Below are 9,097 nucleotides of genomic sequence, written 5' to 3'. Positions count from 1 at the left end.
ATATTTTCTCGTTTGCGGAGACCGCACTAACTGTACATGCCACATATGTCAGTAATTGGAAAATTACCTTTAAAATACTGCATTGTCCAAATCCCTGATGGTCTTGAATCTTGGCTGAGGTTAAAACTACCATTCTGATCTCATGGATGGTTCTAGCATTGAAAGCTCCGTTTATGAATTTCAACATGTCTAATGTCAGAGTGGTTACATTTCTCCAGACCCATCACTCAGCTGTTTACCAAAACAGTGGCGGGGTTTCCGCGTTGTTGTTGTTTGAACTGCAGATCGTAATTCACCTTAGCCAACATCCTCAACATTTAACTTGAATGCGATCTCCATAAACATCACAAAAGAATTGCCTTTAAAAGTCAAGTGCAGTCTGCTTGTCGACAATGTGCCTTTGTCAGTTTATTCATGGGTTTGATCAAACAGAAAAGACAGATTAATAGTCGTTCAATAACAATGTTAAAATCAGACATGGTTAGTGAACAATGAACCTTCACAAAACAAAAACAAAAGTGTCCTTTTGAGATATAATACCACTCAGGACACTGTCTTCTATCATAGATGAACAGGGTTGAGATATAATACCACTCAGGACACTGTCTTCTATCATAGATGAACAGGGTTGAGATATAATACCACTCAGGACACTGTCTTCTATCATAGATGAACAGGGTTGAGATATAATACCACTCAGGACACTGTCTTCTATCATAGATGAACAGGGTTGAGATATAATACCACTCAGGACACTGTCTTCTATCATAGATGAACAGGGTTGAGATATAATACCACTCAGGACACTGTCTTCTATCATAGATGAACAGGGTTGAGATATAATACCACTCAGGACACTGTCCTCTATCATAGATGAACAGGGACTCCTGGTGCCAGGACACTGACTGACTGCTCTCTATGAAAACAACTGACTTTCTACCATGTTCTACAAGTTCAGTCAATTTTTAAAGCAGTTGCAGCGGAAGGACCTGACAACGTTTCTCTCCAGAGTGAACTCCCTGGTGGTTTCAGATAACCTGACAACGTTTCTCTCCAGAGTGAACTCCCTGGTGGTTTCTGATAACCTGACAACGTTTCTCTCCAGAGTGAACTCCCTGGTGGTTTCAGATAACCTGACAACGTTTCTCTCCAGAGTGAACTCCCTGGTGGTTTCAGATAACCTGACAACGTTTCTCTCCAGAGTGAACTCCCTGGTGGTTTCTGATAACCTGACAACGTTTCTCTCCAGAGTGAACTCCCTGGTGGTTTCAGATAACCTGACAACGTTTCTCTCCAGAGTGAACTCCCTGGTGGTTTCTGATAACCTGACAACGTTTCTCTCCAGAGTGAACTCCCTGGTGGTTTCTGATAACCTGACAACGTTTCTCTCCAGAGTGAACTCCCTGGTGGTTTCTGATAACCTGACAACGTTTCTCTCCAGAGTGAACTCCCTGGTGGTTTCAGATAACCTGACAACGTTTCTCTCCAGAGTGAACTCCCTGGTGGTTTCTGATAACCTGACAACGTTTCTCTCCAGAGTGAACTCCCTGGTGGTTTCTGATAAACTGCACATCACTATTGCGTTGTCAGGTTGCAAACAATTCTTTCTTTGTGAACGACTGTTTTTACGGACTCATTTTTCTGAGTGACTCGTTCATTTTAGTTGTTCGTTTGACCTGCTGGCCGCATTGAGTCCTACTATAGGATTGACACACGCTCCTCCTCCTCCGGCTCAGCGGCTCCAGAGACGTGCTCTGATCAACAGCTGTCTGTCATATAGCCAGGCAGGGAAAATATAAGCCTGCAGAGAGCGCAGTGAACAAAAATACCTGTTTAGATCTGATAACTGAACGCATGGTGCAAGAATTAATACAATTATCATTTTTTACCTTTATTTAACAAAAGGCAAGTCAGTTAAGAACAAATTCTTATTTTCAATGACGGCCTACCGGGGAACAGCGGGTTAACTACCTTGTTCAGGGGCAGAACGACAGATTTTTATCTTGTCAGCTCAGGGATTCGATCTTGCAATCTTTCGGTTACTAGTCCAACGCTCTAACCACTAGGCTACCTGCCGCCCCTAACTCATTAATAATTGAATGTTATGATGATACACTGCCTCTGCTCAACAAACTGGAACACAAATCGTTTGGGGGTGCTGCAGTGTGTGAATTATATTGTGCATATTACCCTCACAGCAGTCAAGCCTCTGTAACGACTCTTGACGGAATGCCTTGTCAATCTGGTCAGGCCGTACCTAGTCCTCCTTCCTGGTCAGGCCGTACCTAGTCCTCCTTCCTGGTCAGACCGTACCTAGTCCTCCTTCCTAGTCAGGCCGTACCTAGTCCTCCTTCCTGGTCAGGCCGTACCTAGTCCTCCTTCCTGGTCAGGCCGTACCTAGTCCTCCTTCCTGGTCAGGCCGTACCTAGTCCTCCTTCCTAGTCAGGCCGTACCTAGTCCTCCTTCCTAGTCAGGCCGTACCTAGTCCTCCTTCCTGGTCAGGCCGTACCTAGTCAGGCCGTACCTAGTCCTCCTTCCTAGTCAGGCCGTACCTAGTCCTCCTTCCTGGTCAGGCCGTACCTAGTCCTCCTTCCTAGTCAGGCCGTACCTAGACCTCCTTCCTAGTCAGGCCGTACCTAGTCAGGCCGTACCTAGTCCTCCTTCCTAGTCAGGCCGTACCTAGTCCTCCTTCCTAGTCAGGCCGTACCTAGTCCTCCTTCCTAGTCAGGCCGTACCTAGTCCTCCTTCCTGGTCAGGCCGTACCTAGTCCTCCTTCCTAGTCAGGCCGTACCTAGTCCTCCTTCCTAGTCAGGCCGTACCTAGTCCTCCTTCCTGGTCAGGCCGTACCTAGTCCTCCTTCCTAGTCAGGCCGTACCTAGTCCTCCTTCCTAGTCAGGCCGTACCTAGTCCTCCTTCCTGGTCAGGCCGTACCTAGTCAGGCCGTACCTAGTCCTCCTTCCTAGTCAGGCCGTACCTAGTCCTCCTTCCTAGTCAGGCCGTACCTAGTCCTCCCTTCCTGGTCAGGCCGTACCTGGTCCTCCTTCCTAGTCAGGCCGTACCTAGACCTCCCTTCCTAGTCAGGCCGTACCTAGTCAGGCCGTACCTAGTCCTCCTTCCTAGTCAGGCCGTACCTAGTCCTCCTTCCTAGTCAGGCCGTACCTAGACCTCCCTTCCTGGTCAGGCCGTACCTAGTCCTCCTTCCTAGTCAGGCCGTACCTAGTCCTCCTTCCTAGTCAGGCCGTACCTAGACCTCCTTCCTAGTCAGGCCGTACCTAGTCAGGCCGTACCTAGTCCTCCTTCCTAGTCAGGCCGTACCTAGTCCTCCTTCCTAGTCAGGCCGTACCTAGACCTCCTTCCTGGTCAGGCCGTACCTAGTCCTCCTTCCTAGTCAGGCCGTACCTAGTCCTCCTTCCTAGTCAGGCCGTACCTAGACCTCCTTTTACAAGGCATCAATAAATAATATAATTTGTATGTATGGCAATCACAAATGTACATTGCTTAAAGCCACTTTTACAAATGACAGCTCCAATAAGCCCCTTATAGTGAACGAGAGACTTGTAGAATCATTTCATCATTCACCGGGAGTGGGTCCTGCATGCTCTGGGCATTACTGACTCGAAAGAAATTTGGCAAAAGATTAGTTATTTTGATTTAAACGAGTCAAAAGATCAGAGTCTGTAAAAAGAGCCAAACTTCCCATCACTACAATGCAAAATATTTCCCACAAACAGAACACTGGTGGGGTTTCTCTCCAGTGTGAACTCTCTGGTGAACTTTAAGAGAACCCAATGACATAAAAACATCTCCACAAACAGAGCACTGATGCCTTCTTTCTTCATGTGTGGTCCTCATATGGTCTCTCAGGGTTTTCATAGTTGGGAAGCATTTGCCACAATCGCTGCAGAGGCACGATGGATTCTCTGGTTGGTCGGTCTCTGGTTTCTCTCCCAAGTTAATATGTTTTAGTTCATTTGATGACATAAGGGAACTGACACAAAGAGGACATTTATATGGATTCTCTCCTGTGTGAGTTCTCATATGCCTCGTCAGAACCATCATGTTTTGGAAACATTTGCCACATGCTTTGCAGGTATATGATTTCTCCCCTGTGTGTATTCTCATGTGCAGTCTCAGGCTAATGTTATGAAGGAAACATTTGCTACATTCTTTGCAGCTATTAGATTTCTCCCCTGTGTGCGTTATCATGTGTTTAACCAGGAGAGATTTGATGGGAAAACGTTTGTTGCATTGAGTACATCCATGAAGATTCTCTCCACCACTGTGAGTCATCATATGCAGTCTCAGGCTAATTTTATGACGGAAACATTTACCACATTCTTGGCAACAAAACGATTTCTCTCCTGTGTGAATTTTCATGTGCATTCTCAGGTTACTGTTAACAGAAAAACATTTGCCACATTCTTTGCAGCTGTATGGTTTCACCCCTGTGTGAGTTCTCATGTGCAGTCTCAGGCTAATGTTATGACTGAAACATTTGTCACATTCTTTACAGCTAAAAGGTTTCTCCCCTGTGTGAGTTCTCATGTGTTTAACCAGGTCTGATTTGACAGGGAAGCATTTGTTGCATTGTGTGCATCCATGTGGTTTCTCTCCACTGTGAGTTCTCTCATGGCGTCTTAGAATGGTTGTTGAAGTAAAGCACTTTTCACACACAGAACACTTAAAAGGTTTCTCTCCTGTGTGAGTCCTCACATGCTCTTCTAAGCCTGTCTTGGTCCTGTAGCACTTGACACAATCATTGCAGCTATACAATTTCTCTTCGGTGTGAATTTTCTTGTGGTGTTTAAGATTGTACTTTGACTTAAAGCATTTTGCACACGTTGGACACTGGTATAGTTGATCTTCAATGTGAATTCTCTGATGTTTCTTTAGATCTTTTGCTAATGTAAAGCATTTTTCACATGTCGGACACGGATACGATTTCTCTCCAGTGTGAATTCTCTGGTGAATCTCTAGGTCTTTCGCTGATTTAAAGTGTTTTTCACATGTTGGACACTGACTGGATTTCTCTACGGTGTGGCACCTCATATGAGTTTGCAGATGGTTTGGTAGTTTAAAACTTTTACTGCACACATGACATGTAGGTGATTCCTCCTCTGTGTGAGTCTGCATATGGTTCTTCCACTGCTGCAACAAGTTAAATGATTTGCCACATTTCTTGCAGTGATGATTATTTTTAGTTGAGTGAATTCTCTGATGTGTTTTTAACCCGCCTAGTGTCCTATAGCGTTTACTGCACACAGGACATTTGAATGGCTTCTTATTTGTGTTAGACTTCAGTGGTTCTTTCAGCTCACTGGTTGTCTTGGCCTCAGTGAAGACTTGAGAGCGTTGTCGTTTCTCTGCCTGTGTCCTCCTTGATTTGAGGGTCTTTAACACAGGTTCCTCGCTCTCATCCTCATCCACACTTACAATGATTTCACTGTGAGCTGCAGAACAGTCTGGATTTACTGCAGAGAGGAACAGAGAGTCACTGGTTGGTTCTGATACTCTGTAGTCCTCTCCATTAGGTTCTGTTTGGATCTGTTCAGTTGTGTTGATGGGTAGAGTGTACCTCTCTCTGTCCTGATCAGAGTACTTTTCCACACAGCGAGGAGCAAGAAATATGAACTCTACAACATCTGTGGAATCAGACTCAAGTCTGTGAAGCTGCTCTTCCTCCTGACTCGTCCTGAGTTCCTCCTGTTCCTCTTTAATCTGTGTGGGCTCTGGGTCCTGCTCCCCCAGACTGGGGCTCCACTCCTGCTCACAGTGCTGCTCCTCAGGGGGAACCTCCTCTTCAGGGACAGTTAGCTGCTGGGGGTCTGGAGAGGAGATGGAATAATTAGCCAGTTAGACAAAAACAAAGACATTTCAAATGTATCCAAATACACTCATGTGTCTATGCTCTGCTGAGGCTGAAGGGATATCATAAAGCATATAGTAGTGAATCTAGCCAGGAGGCTGGCTGCTCTTGCTTTGGCAACAATGAGAAATGACAAGGGATGAGAGGGCTTAGATACTTACATTAGGCTACATCACATCCCAGAGGCCTTAGCTACTTACATTAGGCTACATCACATCCCAGAGGCCTTAGCTACTTACATTAGGCTACATCACATCCCAGAGGCCTTAGCTACTTACATTAGGCTACATCACATCCCAGAGGCCTTAGCTACTTACATTAGGCTACATCACATCCCAGAGGGCTTAGCTACTTACATTAGGCTACATCACATCCCAGAGGGCTTAGCTACTTACATTAGGCTACATCACATCCCAGAGACCTTAGCTACTTACATTAGGCTACATCACATCCCAGAGGGCTTAGCTACTTACATTAGGCTACATCACATCCCAGAGACCTTAGCTACTTACATTAGGCTACATCACATCCCAGAGACCTTAGCTACTTACATTAGGCTACATCACATCCCAGAGGGCTTTGCTACTTACATTAGGCTACATCACATCCCAGAGAGCTTAGCTACTTACATTAGGCTACATCACATCCCAGAGACCTTAGCTACTTACATTAGGCTACATCACATCCCAGAGACCTTAGCTACTTACATTAGGCTACATCACATCCCAGAGACCTTAGCTACTTACATTAGGCTACATCACATCCCAGAGGGCTTAGCTACTTACATTAGGCTACATCACATCCCAGAGGCCTTAGCTACTTACATTAGGCTACATCACATTACTCTTATATGCGGTCGGCCAGCAACATACCACCCTGCATACCACTGCTGGTTAACCACTCAAGCTAAGCAGGGTCAGTCCTGGTTGGTCTTTGGATGGGAGACCAGCTGGAAGTGGTGTTGGAGGGACAGTAGGAGGCACTGTTTCCTCTAGTTTAAAAAAATATCCCAAGGCAGTGATTGGGGACATTGCCCTGTGTAGGGTGCTGTCTTTCAGATGGGACGTTAAGCAGGTGTCCTGACACTCTGTGGTCACTAAAGATTTTGGATAATTGGAAAATTAATTTGGCGTTTTCCGAGACACATTTTGCCCCAGTGCCTCAGTTAGACTACTCAGAACAAGCCATTTCCAACAGCAGAACTGCAGGTGGGAATCTATTCTAGCTTAGCTGCTAACGGAAAGTCTGCTTAATAATACATGCCTTTAGATATTTTATTTCAAATTCCCCGTTATAATGACCAACAGTCCAAGTCCACCGCCACAGGAAATGTAATTGTACTTAATTAACTTCTGGCTTCCCACGGACTGTTCAGGTTTTTTGCAAGGCAATTCAAAGCAACACCAGCGTAAATACGCCAATGGCAATTTGAATAGACAAAGCCATCCATCACGTGACACCATTCATTCCTATGTGAAGACTCAATAGCACATTTGAAGCCGGTTCTGATGGCTTCTCAAGTGGGAAATGTATGTAGACTAATGCCTCGTTTAAAACTGGGAACTCGGTAATATCCGACTTCAGTGCGTTCAAAACAACTGGCAACTCGGGAAAAAACGAGCTCAGATTGGGAAAAATCGATTTTAACAGTCATCCATTTCTAGAGCTCCGACTTTCCGATCACTGACGTCATGATTTGAACTCGTATTTTTCCGAGTTCCCAGTTGTTTTCAACGCACTGAAGTCGGATATTACCGAGTTCCCAGTTGATGTAAACGCACTGAAGTCGGATATTACCGAGTTCCCAGTTGTTGTAAACGCACTGAAGTCGGATATTACCGAGTTCCCAGTTGATGTAAACGCACTGAAGTCGGATATTACCGAGTTCCCAGGTGTCTTGAACGCGGCAATAACACGCGCTGTTTCAGCTACTCCAGAAAGTGACGTTGCAGGCAGCTCAGTGGCGCCCCTCTCATTGAGTGTGTCAAGCTGATGTTCAACCGGGGTACTGCAGGCTGCCATTAGCTACTAAATAATCCTTAACTTGTGTACATCTGCAGTAATGGAAGCATTTATTGGTACAATAATTGTTTTCGAAATGTGTTTATTTACACGAAAACTGGCATTTTCCTATTCACTATAATGGGTTATCTTGTTTTCTGCTAACAATAACGGCAGTACCGCGGGCGGCCTTGAAGTTCGTGCGGTGGCTTCGTTCTCCCCAGAAATACACCAGCGTTGCTTAAAAACAGCGCATTCTAGCCATGCTATGGGCTAAACTAGCTGCCCCTCTGGTGGTTATTTGTTACCCGTGTAAACCACCCCCTCTCGCTCTCTTTCAAGACCTATCTACGAACCTGCTCCCAACTCCAGAAGAAGCCTCCGTAGACGTTCAATCTCCTCCTTTGAACGAGAGAGCTCTTGTTCAATCGTCGTTTCCACCGCCGCCATTATCTCAACAGTCACTGCTGCTAGTGGCTCCTGGTACTGGGCTATCCACCTTTCCTCTATCCCAAATATGTTAACGGCTGCCGATATTAATCGCTTGGCTATAAACACAGTCAACAACCGTGGTTTCGACATTTTGAAGAAACATTTAACTTGACACTGTCGTCCATGGGTTTCTTCTTCTTCTTTAAGGTTTACAGACTACATCCTAAAAGGTATATTGCCGCCACCTATTGGGTGGCGTAAAAACTGATACTTTAACAAAAAACTAAATAATTATACATACAGTACCAATCAAAAGTTTGGAAACACCTACTCATTCAAGGGTTTTTCTTTATTTTTACTATTTTCTACATTGTAGAAAAATAGTGAAGACATCAGAACTATGAAATAACACATATGGTATCATGTAGTAACCAAAAAAGTGTTAAACAAATCAAAATATATTTTAGATTCTTCAAAGGAGCCAACCTTTGCCTTGATGACAGCTTTGCACACTATTGACATTCTCTCAACCAGCTTCATGAGGTAGTCACCTGGAATGCATTTAAATTAACAGTTGTGCCTTGTTAAAAGTTAATTTCTGGAATTTCTTTCCTTCATAATGTGTTTGAACCAATCTGTTGTGTTGTGACAAGGTAGGGGTGGTATACAGAAGATAGCCCGATTTGGTAAAAGACCAAGTCCATATTATGGCAAGAACAGCTCAAATAAGCAAAGAGAAATGACAGTCCATCATTACTTTAAGACATGGTGAGTCAATATGGAAAATGTCAAGAATTT

At 44.8% G+C, this 9,097-nt stretch overlaps 1 protein-coding gene and 1 long non-coding RNA gene across 8 annotated transcripts; both read right to left on the bottom strand.

The window, feature by feature from the left end:
• Positions 1 to 373: 373 nt before the first annotated feature.
• Positions 374 to 3,118, bottom strand: LOC123741757 (uncharacterized). Of its 4 annotated transcripts, none has more exons than XR_006769320.1 (4): positions 3,104 to 3,118; positions 2,652 to 3,059; positions 2,525 to 2,608; positions 374 to 2,481 (listed from the first exon to the last, which is right to left on the bottom strand). It is a non-coding gene; the product is annotated as an uncharacterized lncRNA (long non-coding RNA). The 4 variants fall into 4 exon arrangements; XR_006769321.1 differs by having other exon boundaries at positions 374 to 2,509; positions 2,553 to 2,608; XR_006769319.1 differs by having other exon boundaries at positions 374 to 2,608.
• Positions 3,119 to 3,182: 64 nt separating this feature from the next.
• Positions 3,183 to 8,526, bottom strand: LOC106601974 (oocyte zinc finger protein XlCOF6). Of its 4 annotated transcripts, XR_006769317.1 has the most exons (4): positions 8,224 to 8,526; positions 3,434 to 5,825; positions 3,288 to 3,349; positions 3,183 to 3,244 (listed from the first exon to the last, which is right to left on the bottom strand). XR_006769317.1 is itself a non-coding variant. In XM_014194416.2 (2 exons), the coding sequence occupies exons 1-2, from the start codon at positions 8,447 to 8,449 to the stop codon at positions 3,703 to 3,705; spliced, it is 2,349 nt and encodes a 782-aa protein (XP_014049891.2). In that variant the 5' UTR covers positions 8,450 to 8,526; the 3' UTR covers positions 3,189 to 3,702. The 4 variants fall into 4 exon arrangements, 1 of the variants encoding a protein (XP_014049891.2); XR_006769316.1 differs by having other exon boundaries at positions 3,288 to 5,825; XR_006769318.1 differs by lacking the exon at positions 3,288 to 3,349 and having other exon boundaries at positions 3,185 to 3,244; positions 3,372 to 5,825.
• Positions 8,527 to 9,097: the final 571 nt, after the last annotated feature.

Source organism: Salmo salar, chromosome ssa03 (genome assembly GCF_905237065.1).
Source record: "Salmo salar chromosome ssa03, Ssal_v3.1, whole genome shotgun sequence".
NCBI classification, from domain to species: Eukaryota; Metazoa; Chordata; class Actinopteri; order Salmoniformes; family Salmonidae; genus Salmo; species Salmo salar.
Note: the sequence above shows the minus strand (reverse complement) of the source record. Positions and strands in the feature narration are given on the sequence as shown.

Coding starts and splice junctions, on each gene's coding strand:
- LOC106601974 (XM_014194416.2), bottom strand. CDS start 8,449: ATGTCGAAACCACGGTTGTTGACTGTGTTTATAGCCAAGCGATTAATA. Junction 5,826..8,223: donor TCTTCTGGAGTTGGGAGCAG/GTTCGTAGATAG, acceptor TCTCCTCTCCAG/ACCCCCAGCAGCTAACTGTC.